The following is an 18,118-nucleotide window of genomic DNA, read 5'->3' as shown; positions in this document are numbered from 1 at the left end:
GACATCCACAACTACAACTTTATGACAACTACATCTTGAACATTACTCTACGACGTCTACATCAACAACACTGCTCTATGACGTCTACATCAACAATGTTACTCTATGATGTTTACAACAACAACTTGACAATGTCTACATCGTTACTCTACGACGTCTACATCACCGAAAGCTGATCATCAGGATTCTAACATCTGCGTCATTCCGCACTGTCAGAACCCTCTCAAATATCCCTCCCACTGAAACTGCAGCTGGTCACAAAACCACGCAGAGCGTTGAGAGACCCACACCCAGGACAGACCCTCTAAGGGAACCCCCCCACAGGGTGCACTCTTAATTCTGGGTTATAAGGTACCCATGATGCTCTGCAGGGTGCATCTCTGTGGCACAAGGGGCCCGGTTCCACCTCCACTAGATCACAGGTGACAGAACACAACAAGGGCCACTATAAAGCAAAATGGCAAACCTGGAGCACATTTTTGGGGAAGTGAAAGTCTGTGGTCATGATGATTACAGGGGTGAGAGATGGACTAAAGGAGAGAGAGAGAGAGAGAGAGAGAGAGAGAGAGAAACAAACACAAAAATAGAAATGAAAGAGGGATTCGTACCAGGCAAATGGGACTGGTTTTCAGCTTTGTCCATTGTATCTAAACAAGGAGAGAGAAGGAGAGACATGATTCACACCAGTTCTCCAACGCTGTTGAAGACTGTTCACCTCGGCTCACTTTAGCTGACTCACTTGTGTGCTTTCTCAGTAGAAGGCCACCTTCAGTAAACCAGCACTCATCACGCAGCTCACATTAGCAAACATTCATCTCCCACAAAACTCCTATTACAGCCGGTAAACGTCAACCAGTAAAGTAACATCTGTCAGCTTAGCCCATCTGTTTCAATAACAAAATATCGCAAAAATAAATCCTAAAGCTATAAAGACATATCTTGAAATCAATTCAAAGCAAATAGAGTCAAATTGAGAGTCAAATAAACAAAGTCAAATAAACAAAGTCAAATACAGAGTCAAATAAACAGAGTCATCATCATAAACGCGTTCATCATGAACGTCATCATCATACACGTCATCCCAGTTCTCACTTAGGTGTGTTAAAACAGGCATCACAATGAACACGCTCTCTTTTTCTGGAGCTGCCCCTGATTGGTTAAGACGGCAGTGCCCCATGAGGGCTCCCCAACTCACCCGTATGGCAGCCTTGTTGCAGTAGACGCGGGCGACGGCCAGCCAGGTGGGCAGGTCCAACATGTTCTGCAGAACCTCCTCGTCCAGCTCCAGGTTGGAGAGCTGCCCCTCGCCCTTCAGCGTGCTCAGGTTGATCTTATCTGGGGAGAGGTTCTTCGTGAACCTGCAGAGAGACCGAGGCACACATGAACACACCTGAGTAATACTCTGAAGCAGGTGAGTGCCATGACACCTCACATGCTGGCACTGTGACACCAGTAGAATGGGTCCACCCCACATGCTGGCACTGTTACCCCTGTAGAAGGGATCCACAACACGCTGAAACTGTTACCCCTATAGAAGGGGTACACCCCACACACTGGCACTGTAACCCCTGTAGAAGGGATCCACAACACGCTGAAACTGTTACCCCTATAGAAGGGGTACACCCCACACACTGGCACTGTTACCCCTGTAGAAGGGATCCACAACACGCTGAAACTGTTACCCCTATAGAAGGGGTACACCCCACACACTGGCACTGTAACCCCTGTAGAAGGGATCCACAACACGCTGAAACTGTTACCCCTATAGAAGGGGTACACCCCACACACTGGCACTGTTACCCCTGACTATGAAGGGACAAAAAGACCCACAGACTGCGGGCCCTCGGGTAGTGATTACATCAGATACACCCACCACTTGCTGCAGTAGAGCAGCAGGCCAGAGCTGAGCTCTAAGTCAGAACCCGTCCTTCCCAACGCCTCCGGACACACTCTCTCGGAGACAATATCTAAACACCTCATCTGCACAGGGGAGACATTAAGCTACTCCAGAGACACACACAGAACAGTCCTGGTTCTCTGAGACAAGTGAGGTTGGAACAGGGCCCCAGGTCTGTAAATGAGACAGATTTTCCCAACTGACTAAACATGGGTTGCAGCTGGACTACACACACACACACACACACACACACACACACACACACACACACACACACTGACTGATATTCTGCTCCTAAAGGAGAGAAATGAAATGGGAGAGGAGAGAGAACGAGAGGGAGGATGGTGGAGTGCAAAATAATAAAAAGTGAGATAATATGAGAACAACAAAATAGAAACATGATATGAATTAAAACAGAAACAAGAAACCATAGACCCTCAAACCTACACGTCATCATAACGCCTCTGTCATGCATGTGCAAACACACACACACTCTCTAACCAATCAGCATCCACACTGCACAAGCACCAACCTGTGGGAGGGGCTTCACAGACACCAGCGGATGCTTCTGTGGTATGAGTGAGTGAGTTTATGTTCAGGACAGTGCCTAATTTACCATGATCACCATGTCAAGATTCGGTCCCCCTACACAGCATACAGGGACAAGAATGGACCAGGGCCAATTAAATGCCATTTCATAAAGGCAGAAAGAGAGTCCTTCCCGATGAACAGCTGATGACATTCAGATCTCTAAATGCCCTGATAAGTGAAGTTATTATTTAGTACTCATTTTGAAATATATGAGCCAAAGCCGTGTGACCAAACCCTGGACGCCCAACCCTAGGAGGACCAAGTCCAGGGCCTGAAGGTCAGTGCTCCCACATCAGAGCAGCACTGATATGGAACGGGGTACAATGGGTTAATAGCACAGAATACTATGGGCTGTTACAGGCTTTGGGAGAAATGGAGTGCATATGCCTTGCGCAGGCTCTCTCCTCACGTCTCGTTAGTGTCTCGCACCAGGCTCTTACTGGCTTCCGCCTCACACATCCAATCCCTGGCACAGCGGGCCACGAACAGAGTCTCTCAGCCACAACCAGGCAGCTACACACCTCCCCCGACACCGAGTCTGCGGGACTTACACACCATCACACCAGGTGGCGAGACCTAGCTGTGACGCGAGACAGTCTGCTTCTGAAGAACGCCACGTCGGGCGGTTCCGTTACAATGTGCGCAGCGGCGTTGGGTGGCTGTGTGTCGAGAGAGGGTGTGATAAGTGGACAACGATGATGTGCTGAGTGTTTCCTGCACAGAGAGGTGGTGTGCTGAGTCGCCGTGTGCGCAGAGTCCGTAATGGGGTGCCAGCTGAGTGACAACTTGGCAGCCAATCGTGTGACGGCTGGACCAACGAGCGGGAAGCAGCATGTGTTTCACACCCACTGGCTGCCTGCTTGGTGTGAGGAGAAATAACACTAACAGGGTTACACATGCCAACACTCAGTGCCAAGACATGGGACACCAGGCGCCGCAAGGACACGCCTGATGACGGCCGGGTACGGGTTAGGAACCGCTGGACTGGGCCCAGGCGAAACTTGAATTAAGCCTGGATTTAGACTAGGCCTACAGCAGGCCTGGCTACTTTCCTTATGTAACGGCTTTGCAGCCAGATTATTAATAGCATCCTTTCCCTTCCAAGGGCACCAGTGAACGTCTGCAGGATTCTCCTGCCAACGACAGCAGCCAACAGTAACCAACGCACAGGCCAGACTGGTCCACTGGTCCTAAAAGATCTCTACGGTCACTAGGATGCGCAAACATTTGCACACTATATCACAGTTCTTGCTAAGGGCTTCTTCATTTGTTTTGACGAAATCACCAAGACTTCCAACTAAAGAGCAGGGAATTGCGAGGTTCGGGGAATATCCACTCCAGTTTCATTAACAGGGACTTTCTCTCTCCTTTGTGCCGCCGGGGTTTACTAGCACACATAAGAACAGAGCCACACTCCTACGGTAATTCACCGCATTTTACGAACAAAAACACTAAAATGACAGAGAGCAAGGACTTCAAAAAACAAACAAACAAAATAAACACGCAAACCCCTGGCCCGTTCACAGTTCGTCCAATTTTAAGAGAATGTTTGAATATCCATCGTGTTTGAGTTTTATTACCTAGCTAGACCTGCCGAACACAAGACACTTAGCTTAGCTAGCTCGGGTGTGAGACGCACTGTTTGCTAAGGTTACTAAAATGACGACAAGCTTATAGCTGTGACATTAATGCCATAACCTCTATATTAATGTACCATAACGTTTCATTGGCCACAGTGACCTGGCTGTGTGCTACTGGCTTTTCTTAGCAGCTAGCTGGCTGACTGAGGGCGACCAGAACCGCCGCGCTTATTCCTAAACAAGTCAACAAACGCTAGCGGGTCTGTTCGCGGCTCCCCCTCCCAGCAAAGCACAAGTGTATGATGATCGTGTAAGTTATTATTCACAGGACAACGTTCATTTCAAATAATAGACAACACACCACTAAGCCCATCTCGTAAACGTTACCTGGACAAATGTTTCAGTATTTGCTTTTTAATGATCCCTGCCATCGCGTCGCCGCAGTGCCGTCCAGTCCAGGGGATGACCTGATGTATTAAAGCTTCACTGGGTTTTCTTATTAATCCACATATTCTCGGTAACTCGCCGGCCAGCGTTCGGCATCTTCAGAAATCTTCCAGCGCTCACAACACGAGTCATGACAGCTGTGTGCGGAGTCCCGTCACGGAGACGGTGGAGAAATCTGCTGCGTGCTATTGTTGGTTTCAAGCGCCCCCCGGTGCAATAAAAATAGCACATCTATCAGTCATTCGTTTATTTATCGTTTAAGCTATCGTTGCCATGTGCCTGCAGCAGTTCGGTAATTGCATGAACAACACGAGAAATACGAAATGAGAATGTTTCTGGGGGCAAGCACCAGGCAAGCCTACCTAGCGAGTCCCAGTGATAAACAACCTTATTCTCAGAATAAGCGAAGCTCCCGTATAAGAACTGGTCTCGGAATTTTTCAGATAATTAAACCCTAAATGACACCTAAATCCTTTATACATGCTGTCATTAGCTATTTTACTTCTGGGTGTATTTTACAAGTGTACAATTTCAGGCTGTATGAATGGTTGTGGGTACTGGCCTGGTACAAGTTTACCAGGCACATGCCACATGCTGGTTTGAGAGCGGTCTGTCACCCAATATTACACAGCCAAACAGCAGTCCTGCAGAAAGGCGATGACCTCTGATAAACGACTGGCGCGTTACCTGTACACTTGGCCTGTTTTTAGTAAGCAGTGTGAACACAGAAATATGACATCTCTCCGCACACCAGCCTGCTAAATCTGATGCAGACATTGAACTTTCTCATCTTTTCCTCAACAACTAACGATTTGTCAGACGAAATCTTTTATTCATTTCAATATGTCATTAATGGACCGTCTTGCAATTGTGACTTTGTTTCTGAAATTTCTAATGATTAATTATTTGTTTATGTATTTTTGTATTTGTTTGATTATTCAGTCGTTATTCAGTAGTTATTCATGGGCCATGCACATGAAGTTATTGGTTTTTGTTTGTTTTTCTAAATATGCACATGCTAGTTTTGTCAGGGCAGAGGTCCATTCGGGCCCTGAATCAGGGAAACTGATAAACTGTGGGGACCACCACCACCATGTAACATAACTGTATATCTGTACATCTGTATATATAGATTTATACTCAATTACCTTGTTACACAACAACTGTAGATATGTTATTATACAAAATGGATCTGTACATTCTGTAGATTGCGTACATATTTACCCAACCATATACATTGTACATTGTGTATATAATCATAATATACATATATTGTACATACATAGAATATATATATTTATCTTGCATATATATATTTTTCTCTATGCACCCCTGTTTTCTTTTCCTCAGTTTGGACAGAGCACTCTCCACCATTTCACTGCGAGTTATACTGTGTATGACTATGTATTTGACGAATAAACCAAACTTGAAACTATTCACAATGATTACAGACATGGGTCATGTTCAAACATAACTGTGAACAAAGGAGGTGAAAATGTCGCGACTTTTATTTTGACTTACATTGTAACGGAAGTATCGATTTTGATTCTTACTTCACAGCCCTTAACTGTACGGTGCATAAACAAATGTTTTCAGAGATTGTACTACCAATATAAACCGGTTTATTCTTGAAAAAGAAAAATTGTTGTTTTGGGTTTGCGTAGTTAAACAGGTAACTAGTTTTGTTTTTTTTTGGCTTGTGAATGTAGGTAAAATTGGGACAGCTAATTTAAGGCCCTTGGATTCTTGCTTTTAATCTTGCTCGCTAGGTTAGCTAGCGTTAGTTAGCTACAAAGATAAAGATAACTAAATAATATGAATTATTATGAAGTGCAGTGTTGTAAAGCGTACGTTCATAAAATCTTCGGAAAATCGGCGAGTTGGTGTAGCTCTGCGATAAATCTGGGTGTCCAATGCGCACAGACTGAATCTGTTGCAACCGCAAACAAGGGAAAATTATGGAACACACTGACGTGCAGATTACATATTAATGAAGGAAGGTTACCGAGATGATTGTGGCCTTGTCGTTTTTACGCATGGATATAAAGACATCCATTGGCTAAAACGAGGCATCTTACAAATGCATATTTGGGGAACTGATTCAAAAGCTGATATTCTGAATGTATTCTGGAGAGTTTAACTTGTCACACTGTCATATCCATTGGTCTGTGCTGTGCTGAATGTCTTGTCACAGGCCTGAGGCGGGCCACGATGCCGTACTTGGGCTGTGAGGAGACGGTGAAGGAGCTGAAGAGGGCACTGTCTAACCCCAACATCCAAGCGGACCGGCTCCGCTACAGGAGCTACATCACCCGCGTAATCCGGTCAGCACTGCCTTCAGGATGGCGCTGAGGACTTGTGTTAGGCCCCAGCTGACCTTCATGATCACAATGATAACTTGAGAGAATTTTTAAGCTAAAACACAGATGTCTTGTCCTAGCTGATGATAGTGTAACTAGATAGTAAATGATTGTGAAACATTCTGAAATGGAATCGTGCACTTAGACCAAAAACAAGACCTTGTATTCATTTAGCAAAGAGGAACTTCACCTAGCCAGTGAATAGATTAGTTAACGTTTAATCAGTCTATTCATGCATTTCCATTCTCAAAAATCATATATGTACAGTCACCAGGCACTTTATTTGAAACCTTTGTTAGAAAGAAATTGTAGGTGTGCAGTTAGTCTTTGCCATTCAGGTTCCAATCGAACTCTTTTATGTTCTGGGAGTATTTGGTGCTTTGCGCTCCGCAGTGTAGTCGACACTTGAAAGAATCTCCAGCAACACTGTTGTGCCTGATAGACTCAATACTGGGCCACCAAACGGCATTATTGCCCCTGTGTTAAGAACAGTGTGCCACCATCTACTTAGCAGTCCTGGGCTCAAAAACTGACCAATGACAGTGGCTGATGAATTCTGCATACAGTTCTGCGGATGTTTTTGAAAAGGCCATCCAAGATCCTGCAGCAGTGACATTCGAGGTTAAAAATGGTTGGTCAAGATCAGTGCAATCTCTGTGCAGCAGTTTAGTAGAAAGACTTATCAACCAACATCTGTGTGCGCTTGGTAGACACTCAGTCTAAAAGTTTAACACAAGGGTATACTTGCAGAACCTGGTATATCTTTTTTTTCTGCAGTTTGTGAGAAAGTCTCTTTGTTTTTCTCGTGAATATTTTAAGACGATTTGGAATGGAAAGTGTGTGAGTTTTTCTGCAAGTCCTATGTGTGTTCATTCAAGTTGTCCTGTAATTCCAGGTCAATGACCCAAGGTCTGGATGTCTCCGCTCTGTTCATGGACATGGTGAAGGCCAGCGCCACAGTGGACGTCGTTCAGAAAAAACTCGTCTACCTCTACATGTGCACGTACGCCAGCCACAAGCCTGACCTGGCCCTGCTGGCCATCAACACGCTTCGCAAGGACTGCGCCGATCCTAACCCCATGGTGCGCGGCCTGGCCCTCAGGAACATGTGCAACTTCAGGTCTGCTTCATTTGACCACAATCGATCGTAATCTAAATTTACTGCTTTGGACTGTGATGCTAAAGTCCAAGCTGAAAGAAAGACATGTATGTAAGGGAAATAATACAAAGAAACATGAACATTCACTGATGTGTTGACAAAAAATAATTAATTATGATCTTTTGAGGTCCATGTTCCAGGTCTGACCCCTGTAGCCCATAACAATCAATGCCTACTGCACTATAGCTGTAGCTCCTTCATGTTTCACTGTAACTGTGACTAATGCATATCGCATTGCCACAGTAGGTAGCCTATACCACCCCCTAGCTGTAGGTCTTGCTTTAGTTTTAATGGTTCGGTTGGAGGTTCACAATCCACTAATGTTTTTCACCTTTTTGCTACAGGATGCCAGGCATCACAGAGTACATCCAACAGCCCATTCTGACCGGGCTGAGGGACAAGGCTTCATATGTAAGAAGAGTGGCAGTGCTTGGCTGTGCCAAAATGCACAGTCTCCGTCCCAGCACAGAGATAGGTCCGGCACCCCGCAGCCTCTGTACCAGCACAGAGATAGGTCTGGCTCCGCGCAGCCTCTGTACCAGCGCAGAGATAGGTCCGGCGCCCCACAGCCCCCGTCCCAGCGCAGAGATAGGTCCGGCGCCCCGCAGCCTCTGTACCAGCACAGAGATAGGTCTGGCGCCGCGCAGCCTCTGTACCAGCACAGAGATAGGTCTGGCGCCGCGCAGCCTCTGTACCAGCACAGAGATAGGTCCGGCGCCCCGCAGCCCCCGTCCCAGCACAGAGATAGGTCCGGCGCCACGCATTCTCTGTACCAGCACAGAGCTAGGTCCGGCGCCCCGCATTCTCTGTACCAGCACAGAGCTAGGTCCGGCGCCCCGCAGCCTCTGTACCAGCACAGAGCTAGGTCCGGCGCCCCGCAGCCTCTGTACCAGCACAGAGCTAGGTCCGGCGCCCCGCAGCCTCTGTACCAGCACAGAGATAGGTCCGGCGCCCCGCAGCCCCCGTCCCAGCACAGAGATAGGTCCGGCGCCACGCATTCTCTGTACCAGCACAGAGCTAGGTCCGGCGCCCCGCAGCCTCTGTACCAGCACAGAGCTAGGTCCGGCGCCCCGCAGCCTCTGTACCAGCACAGAGCTAGGTCCGGCGCCCCGCAGCCTCTGTACCAGCACAGAGCTAGGTCCGGCGCCCCGCAGCCTCTGTACCAGCACAGAGCTAGGTCCGGCGCCCCGCAGCCTCTGTACCAGCACAGAGATAGGTCCGGCGCCCCGCAGCCCCCGTCCCAGCACAGAGATAGGTCCGGCGCCACGCATTCTCTGTACCAGCACAGAGCTAGGTCCGGCGCCCCGCAGCCTCTGTACCAGCACAGAGCTAGGTCCGGCGCCCCGCAGCCTCTGTACCAGCACAGAGCTAGGTCTGGCGCCCCACAGCCCCCGTCCCAGCACAGAGATAGGTCCGGCGCCCCGCAGCCCCCGTCCCAGCGCAGAGATAGGTCCGGCGCCACGCATTCTCTGTACCAGCGCAGAGCTAGGTCCGGCGCCCCGCAGCCCCCGTCCCAGCGCAGAGCTAGGTCCGGCGCCCCGCAGCCCCCGTCCCAGCGCAGAGCTAGGTCCGGCGCCCCGCAGCCTCTGTACCAACGCAGAGATAGGTCCGGCGCCCCGCAGTCTCTGTACCAGCGCAGAGATAGGTCTGGCGCCGCGCAGCCCCCGTCCCAGCGCAGAGATAGGTCCGGCGCCGCGCAGCCCCCGTCCCAGCGCAGAGATAGGTCCGGCGCCCCGCAGCCCCCGTCCCAGCGCAGAGATAGGTCCGGCGCCCCGCAGCCCCCGTCCCAGCGCAGAGATAGGTCCGGCGCCCCGCAGCCCCCGTCCCAGCGCAGAGATAGGTCCGGCGCCCCGCAGCCCCCGTCCCAGCGCAGAGATAGGTCCGGCGCCCCGCAGCCCCCGTCCCAGCGCAGAGATAGGTCCGGCGCCCCGCAGCCTCTGTACCAGCGCAGAGATAGGTCTGGCGCCGCGCAGCCCCCGTCCCAGCGCAGAGATAGGTCCGGCGCCCCGCAGCCTCTGTACCAGCGCAGAGCTAGGTCCGGCGCCCCGCAGCCTCTGTACCAGCGCAGAGCTAGGTCCGGCGCCCCGCAGCCTCTGTACCAGCGCAGAGCTAGGTCCGGCGCCCCGCAGCCTCTGTACCAGCGCAGAGCTAGGTCCGGCGCCCCGCAGTCTCTGTACCAGCACAGAGATAGGTCCGGCGCCCGCAGTCTCTGTACCAGCACAGAGATAGGTCCGGCGCCCGCAGTCTCTGTACCAGCACAGAGATTGGTCCGGCGCCCGCAGTCTCTGTACCAGCACAGAGATAGGTCCGGCGCCCGCAGTCTCTGTACCAGCACAGAGATAGGTCCGGCACCCCGCAGCCTCCGTCCCTATAGCCAACTTTAAAAAAAAAAGAAAAAGAAAGAGACCATGAAAAATTAATTGCATGAAAGAAGTAGACTAGTATTTAGTTACACAACTTCCAAGTGCTTCATAGAACCACCTTACACCATGTTCCATGAGAAAATGTACATAATTCAGGTTATTCCATTGGATTTAATAGGGGCATTAAACCTGGACTGGATTAAATATTCAGCGCCTTGGTAACTTATTGTATCACCTCACAGTGGCACAGAGCTGTGTGAGTGTCTAATAGATTAATTCATCAGAATGGGGTGTGGTGCAGTTCTGAGTACAGAGCACGTCCTCCAGGAGGAATACAAGATGACACAGTCGTATTAATCGGTGAAAGTCCCGTTAGTGAGCAGAGCTGTCTCTGAATTATGTCAACCAGCAGTGCATGTGAAAGTGGCTTCTTTGGCCATATCACTCGTATGTTTGAATGGTTCAAATATGCAGATCAAGGACTGTGAGGACTTAAACCTTGTTCAGATGAGATTAAACCTTAAAACTTGTTCAAGTGAGATTACTACATGGGAAGGTGGGGTAATGTGGCTATCAGCGTGATTTTCTTAAATTCACACTAGCCATATTTCCAGGCGGCAAGCTTCTGCATGACTAAAGACTATCACGTGACTGTTAGAAATGACCCCAGGTGATTTTAATCACATGCAAATTTCCACGTCAGTAAATATTCCGTCATATTCTGGAGAAAACTTTTCTCTAGCGTGAAAATGCTCAAGAACGGATCAACTTGTTACATATTTGGCATTTACTTGTGACTGTGTTCTCGGAGGAATGACAATTCTGGTAGCTTTAATTCTGCTGCATGTATAATCAGTTAATTGTCAATTTTTTATACAAAATGGTTGAAGAATTTCAGACACATGAGGTGAGGAATTTGCACCAAATCCAAGTCTCCTAGTTTCTAACAAACATGCATAAATTAAGATTTAGTTTTGACCAGTGTTTCTGCACGGTAATTTTTTTTGTCAGTGTGTAAAGTAGTGACCTTCCTGCCTCAGACCCCAGCATCGTCAACGAGCTGTATGCCCTGCTGAGGGATCCCGACCCCGTGGTGATGGTGAACTGTCTCCGAGCCCTAGAGGAGATCCTGAGAGAGGAGGGTGGAGTGGTGATCAACAAGCCCATCGCGCATCACCTCCTCAACAGGTCTGGGACGGCTCTCACTCCCATCAGACCATCACATGGCGTGTTAAAGAATATCAGACCTAGATTACCCATGTAGCAATTACATTTAATCTCTGCTGTATGTTTTAAATGACAGTAACTGACACATATTTTTAATAGTTTTTTGTAGTTGTAGTTTTATACCTTTTTTTTTTTTTTTTTTTTTAAAGAGTTCTAGGCCTGCAGGAAAGAGGAAATGTTTTTATGTAAATACTGAGGGCACTGCTATGTTAGTCATACAGGCTACCTACCATTAGCTAATATTGATACTAATATTGGCTTATAATTAACACCAGCGGCAGACACCACACAGTCCTGGTGAAGTCTTGGGTAACAGCTGTATGTGAACACTTGTTTATCAAACAGTAAATGACCAGTTTGTCATGTGACTGTTTTGTTTTTTTTGGTTTTTCTATATAGATTGAAGGATTTGGACAGCTGGGCACAGAGCGAAGTTCTCATCTTCCTCATGCGCTACCGTCCCCGCGGCGACGACGAGCTCTTCGACGTCCTCAGCCTGCTGGATGAATTCCTCCAAAGCGTTCATACGCCCGTCATGGCGGCCACGCTCCGCCTCTTCCTGCGTTTAGCCGCCGCCCACCCTGCTGTGCAGGCCGACGCGCTCCTGCGTGCCCGCGGCCCCCTGTTGGCTGCCTGTGGTTCTGCGTCACGTGAGCTGCGCTTCGCTGGCCTGTGTCACGTCCAGCAGGTTCTGCGCAGCCAGCCAGCCTTGTACAGCGGTCAATACAAGCGCTTCTTCTGCGGTTACTCCGAGCCCGGCTACATAAAGCTCCGTAAGATGGAGATCCTGGTGGAGCTGGTCAATGATGAGAATGTGGTTCTGGTTCTGGAGGAGCTGAAGAGCTACTGCACTGATGTGTCACCTGAGCTGGCTCAGGCAGCCATCGCAGCCATCGGTAATTACTGCTGTCCTGGAGCTCGCTCACTGGTAGTGCGCTGTAGCTGTCGCTCACTGGTAGTGCGCTGTAGCTGTCGCTCACTGGTAGTGCGCTGTAGCTGTCGCTCACTGGTAGTGCGCTGTAGCTGTCGCTCACTGGTGCTGTAGCTCCTTTTGTAATGTGCTGTAGCTGCTTTGTACTGTCCTGTATCTATAGATAATGCTTTAGCTTTAGGTGATACATACTGCAGTGTACCTATGTGTAATGTATATCACACTATAGCCATAGATAATACACATGGCACTGTAGGAAAAGCTTGCACTGTAGCTAAGGGGAAAGCATGGTACCTTAGCAATCCATAATACTGATACTGTATTGAGATATTGATGTCTCCAAGATACCGTATGTGAAGTATGGAACACTGATCCATTCTATGCTGATTGTGTTTGAACTGCATCATTACAAAATGTGAAGGTGGGAATATTGAGAACACACAAAACAGTAGGAGGTGACATTCCCTTCCGTCACCCCTCCGTCACACAGATATAGGAGAAGCTGATGAAGTAGCTAACAGTTTATTTTTTAACACTCGATGGAATCTGGTTGTCGTGATTGACAAGCCTGATTGACAAGCAGAGCTGCATTTGTGGTTGCACTTACATAGGCCTGAAATTCCTGCATCTGAATTTCGTGAACTGGGTTGGACACAGAATACCTTTCTGCTCTCAGCATGAAAAGTGATGGTGAAAGTGATGTGGTGTGCGTTTGAGGCATGCCAGTAAAGACTTGCCAAGAGAGGTTAATGTTTAAATGACCTGCACTTCTCTTTAACTTTATGATGCTTCCATAACTTTAGCTCCCATGGCGACACTTGTTGATTGGTTAATGGGGAGCACAGATTACTAAAAAATGACCAGTCAAAACCCCTCTTCTCCCATGCAGGTCATATTGGCAGAACATACACTGAGAAGTGTCTGGACATCCTGACAGGATTACTGGCACTGCAGCAAGAGCATGTGACCTCTGGTAAAAGACCACACAGACATTCACGTGCTCACATGTACACGCTTGGCTATCGTGACCTGTCACACTGCACAGTTTTACAGAGGGTGTGGTTGAGGTCTGCAAAGATTCGAAGTTCAGATTTCTCAAAAAGGTGGATGCTGACTTATCAAATACTCCCGTTTCCAGCTAAAATCCCGGATCCTACAAACGTTTCCATTTGGTTTCACAAGCCCTCTTTCTTTTTCTTGCCGTTCCTGGTTTCCGCTGTGTAGCAGTGATCCGGACGTTCAGGGACCTGGTGTGGTTCTGTCCTCAGAGCATCGGGGCCGTGTGTCGGGCCGTCGAGGTCTGCGGCGAGAACCCCCAGGACACCGAGGTGAGGACCCCCCTCTCGTCCGGGCGGGTAGGGAAGGGGGCTGCATTTGCATCAGACGCCAAGGCTGTGGATGGGTTGCGCCAATTTCCACATATCTGATTTCCTGGGCCGTAGAAATGACAGTATTTGCACTGATGTCTTTTGCTGAGGTGTACATATTTCACACCAAACTGAAGCTACACGTTCGGCTGCCTTTCGATTCACGGCATTTAGCTTACACTTCTACCCAAGGTGACTTGCGCTTATGACTAAGCACAACTTGAGTAATTGAGGGTCATGCTCAGGGGCCCAACAGTGGCAAACTGGCAGTGGCAGACTTGAACCGGGAATCTTCTGATTACTAGACCAGAACCTGCACCACTGAGCTCCTGCTGCTCTTGGTCAAACTAACACTTGCTGTTACTGCTTCTTTCCTTTAGGGTAAACAGGCTCTCTTGTGGCTGCTGGGGATGCATGGGGAGCAGATCAGCAGCGCCCCCTATGTGCTGGAGGGCTTTATAGACGGGATAAAGGCCGAGCTCTCCTCCGCGGTGAAAACGGAGCTGCTCACAGCCGCCCTGAAGCTGTTTCTGTGTCGTCCCGCTGAGACGCAGGACATGCTGGGTCGTCTCCTGCACTACTGCATCGGTAATGTCACGCACGATCGGTGAATAGATTGCGACAGCTGAACAAGGTTCCACTTAGTGGTCTTTATTAAAAAAAAACCAGGCAAATAGCTTCATGAGATTCTAGAAGATAACGAGCAGGACTGTCCTCGATCAAATAAAGGCAGATCATAAAGGGGCTCTCTACAGCTCATGGTGTTAAATGTTCTGGCTGATCTGTGTTTAATGTTACTGTTGGGCAGCATTTGGACTTTCTGTAAGGTGTACATATTTCAGAATGTACACGGAGACGTCACAGTCACACACGTCACGATTATTTTTGCTAGCAACAAAACCGATAGTATTACAAGAATAAACGGCTGCACACACTTAGAATGCCGTTTGTGTTATTTAGCATTCTTAGCCGTAAACGTAACTGATTAGGCTTGGCTTCTGACCACAGATTTACGGAAATAACCATGGCAATATTACATACTGTCCATGGATTGGTAAAAGTGGACTTTGTGTAGAATGGCAAATGAACACGCTGAAACTCACGACACTGTCCGTGACATCCTTACCATAAAACCTTAGAGTCTGTAAGTAGTGACACTTTCTGGCTGAATGGCAAACAAAATGAAAGTAATGACTGTCCAATGCAATCCTTTTTCCCTGCAGACGAGGAGAGTGACATGTGCGTGCGTGATCGCGCCTTGCTGTATTACCGGCTGCTGCAGTGCGGGGTGGACGAAGCCCGGAAGATTTTGCTGGGGCCCGAGTCCGACCCGTCCATGACGGTCCTCGCCGGCCGGCCCGAGGAGCCTGTGGGCTGCTGGGCGTCTGGCTTCAACACGCTGGGGCCCCTGGCGGGAGCGGACGCCCACCCGGACGCCCCTCCTGCCGACAGCTCCGCCCAGCACTGCCACAGCACGGAGGAGGAAGTGGTTTCTAAACCTCCATGCCAGGCCTGCCCAGAATCAGCAGGTAAAGTGCATGCAAGCGTGGCAAATATCTACACCGGTTTCCTAGTGACAGTGCCACACGAGAGACATGCGACCGTGGGGCGAGTAACGAGGGGCTTAAACACCCGCAAGTGCGTTTAGTTCTGTTTCTGCCTGTGCCGCCAGGAGCCGCGGAGGGGCCGCGCAACACGGGCGACTCCCAAGAAGAGCCGGGTCTCACCCTGGGACCTCCGCTGTCCCACGAGGCCTTCGAACGGCTGTGGGTGGAGCTGCGGGTCCTCCACCGGCAGACTCTGGGCTTCCCGCCACCTGCTGCCCCTCCGGAGACCCTGCAGGCCGTGCTGCAGCTAGTGAAGGTCCAGGCGCTGGCCTTCAGCCGCTGCGAGGCCCGACCCTGGAAGGCCTACGTGTGCGCCAGGGCCGGGAGCACCCTGGTGCTGGCCGAGCTCCTGCACGGCGACCCCGCGGTGCCCGACAGCCAGGATGCACTGCTGCTCTCGGTCAAGCAGAGGCCCGAGAACCTGCAGGCCATAAGGGGCTTTGTGTCTGTGCTTCACAATGCTCTACAGACCCTCAGCTCGGACAGGACATGATGGCTCCCCTCCCTCTAAGCTCCGTAGTTGCTCCCTAACTGCCTTTCCATTTTAATAATTTGCCATTGCCCTTCCTCCGCTGCCGGTGGTTGAGTGGCGTTTGTTTGAGGACCGGAAATGAGAAAGGACTTGTCCTGTAGTCACGTACATCACACGCGGTACCCTGAATAGTGAAGGGTTCTGGACCTCACGTACACTGGCAGGTAAATGAACAGTTAATGTTACATTGGTCACCAACATTGGCCTTACACCCGACTCCCAGGTGAACCCCACTCAGTGGTTTAGCTTTAATCACCTACAAAACCAGAACTGGAGCCTGGATTCGGGATTGGAGGTTAAAGACCTCCGCTGTGCAGGTACAGGGCCAGAAGTCTGTTACCTGAAACTGTCGGCCACGTGCGCTGTGTGATGCATACGCCTACGGCACGTCCTGGACAATCCGACACCACCCCAACACATGCCCACACTCTGACATTGTTGCCTGAACTCCCAGTTGGCATGGCGAAGTTTGCTGAAGGACAGTCGGCTCCGTTTCAGTTCTGTGAGCTCAGCGCTGGTCCGCTGGTGCCTCGACACACAGCACATAAAACTCTCAACACATTTGTGTTCAAACCCACAACGCTGATGTTTTTATTTCTTGTTAAGAACAAAAAATTAAATTAAATGGATGATTAAATGAATGAGTAAACTAATCTGGTGTATTATTGAGCGTGGTGTTGTCCATATGACTGACTTATTTAACAATTTAAAATTTTTGTGAAATGTTATCGACTGTCATAGTTCACGGTAAATCATCACTGTGCATGATTTACGCCTGTTCATGGAACAGGATCCGAATACAGAAAAGGACGATAACGACACTAATCCAATTTAGAAAGAAAGGCAGGACTTGTTCTTTCAGAAGAGTAATATTGGAACACTTCATAGCGTCTGTCCCCAAGCACGGCCATTACCACGTGGTGTCTTATCACAGTGACTGTCTTCAGTATATCTTGCAGGTAACATGTCTGTCATCAGGTGCCATAATATCTCACATGCACACTGCCCTAGCATGTGATTATTTTTGATTTTGTTCCCGAGAAAAATTCAGTTACACTGGTCAACAATGTTTTTAACTTCTTGGAAAATTATTTTTTATTTTTAATGCTGAATCCAATTGTGTTTTCGGACTTTTCCCATCAGCCATAGTTGCCATGTTTCGTTGTACTCGTGTGTCGTTATGTGTGGTATGGAAATGTGGTATTGAGGAAATCAGACTACTGCTGACCACTGAAGAGGGATGTTCCTGAGGCCAAATACAGACCCAACATTCCACATTTTAGAAGTACGTCTGCGCACATTTAAAGTGCAAAAACGGCCTTGTGTATGAATAAGTGATATATAATTACTGTAAAAATGTAAAGGTGAACTTGTAAACAAGGCCTGTTAATACTCTGAATCCACTGTGAGAGTCTGGTATAGCGGTCCACTGGGTACACTAACGCTTTCTGTACTTTGTACATAATGTTAATTTTGACCAAGTAATCGAGTTTTTCAGGGTCTACACTTACTGTCATACTGATAAGTACGCAAGTCGCTCTGGATAAGAATTTCCACTAAATGCGGAAAACTAGAGTCAAAACTTAGTCTGCAAAACATAACAGCTTTTAAATTATATGTAGGGTGTAATTCTTTTCATAACTGTATTTCTCCGGCAGATTGGCAGAGGAAAGGGTACGTGTCTTGTGAGGGTTGGGCACAGCAAACTGTGGTTTCCCACATATACCAAAATGCATGTATGAGCGGCACGTTAGCTGCAAACCGAAACTACAGCGTTTAATTCACTTGAATGTGGAACTGTGTCTAAAAAACACAAAACGTTTACATCTTTCTGAGGAGGAGAGACTAGGATGCTTATTTTCCTAAGGTCTGTCTGGTGAAGTTAGGCATTTAGATGATGCATTAGACAGACTTTCCACGTCACTAGAAACTTCGAGTGCTTCCCAGCCCCACTGAGGAAGAGGTTTAGTGATGTCACTTATGACATTCTGCATCTGTTATTTTACTCTGCTATAAAATAAACTCTTATACTGACTTTATAGTTATTATATGAACTT

At 48.6% G+C, this 18,118-nt stretch overlaps 2 protein-coding genes across 4 annotated transcripts in view; one reads left to right on the top strand and one right to left on the bottom strand.

The window, feature by feature from the left end:
- The window catches only part of uhrf1bp1 (UHRF1 binding protein 1), a 25,485-nt gene extending 20,658 nt beyond the window's left edge, over window positions 1-4,827 (bottom strand). For 2 of the 3 annotated variants that reach the window (XM_035522393.1, XM_035522394.1), the window contains exons 1-2: window positions 740-816; window positions 609-647 (exon numbers count right to left, since the gene is read on the bottom strand). Coding sequence is in view for 1 of the 3 variants with exons in the window: in XM_035522392.1 (XP_035378285.1) it covers window positions 609-647; window positions 1,196-1,358; window positions 4,456-4,499 (246 nt within the window). In the remaining 2 variants the exon portion in view is untranslated. Of the gene's footprint in view, window positions 1-608; window positions 648-739; window positions 817-1,195; window positions 1,359-4,455 lie in introns of those variants that run through there. The other variant, XM_035522392.1, reaches the window with a different exon arrangement.
- Window positions 4,828-6,078: 1,251 nt separating this feature from the next.
- On the top strand, window positions 6,079-18,095 carry ap4b1 (adaptor related protein complex 4 subunit beta 1). Its single transcript, XM_027026667.2, has 11 exons — window positions 6,079-6,187; window positions 6,710-6,839; window positions 7,771-7,995; window positions 8,379-8,509; window positions 11,438-11,585; window positions 12,024-12,520; window positions 13,445-13,528; window positions 13,780-13,883; window positions 14,303-14,510; window positions 15,146-15,451; window positions 15,595-18,095. Exons 2-11 carry the CDS (start codon window positions 6,727-6,729, stop codon window positions 16,020-16,022), a joined length of 2,244 nt encoding a protein of 747 aa, XP_026882468.2. The 5' UTR covers window positions 6,079-6,187; window positions 6,710-6,726; the 3' UTR covers window positions 16,023-18,095.
- The last annotated feature ends 23 nt before the right edge of the window (window positions 18,096-18,118 follow it).

Source organism: Electrophorus electricus, chromosome 24 (genome assembly GCF_013358815.1).
Source record: "Electrophorus electricus isolate fEleEle1 chromosome 24, fEleEle1.pri, whole genome shotgun sequence".
In the NCBI taxonomy this organism is placed as follows: Eukaryota; Metazoa; Chordata; class Actinopteri; order Gymnotiformes; family Gymnotidae; genus Electrophorus; species Electrophorus electricus.
This window is presented reverse-complemented; position numbering and strand designations above follow the sequence as displayed.

What these genes read in the sequence shown, in the direction of transcription:
- ap4b1 (XM_027026667.2), top strand. Translation starts at nt 6,727, where the DNA reads ATGCCGTACTTGGGCTGTGAGGAGACGGTGAAGGAGCTGAAGAGGGCA. An exon ending in TACATCACCCGCGTAATCCG is followed by an intron (nt 6,840 to 7,770) that starts GTCAGCACTGCC and finishes CTGTAATTCCAG; the next exon opens with GTCAATGACCCAAGGTCTGG. An exon ending in CCGTCCCAGCACAGAGATAG is followed by an intron (nt 8,510 to 11,437) that starts GTCCGGCACCCC and finishes TTCCTGCCTCAG; the next exon opens with ACCCCAGCATCGTCAACGAG.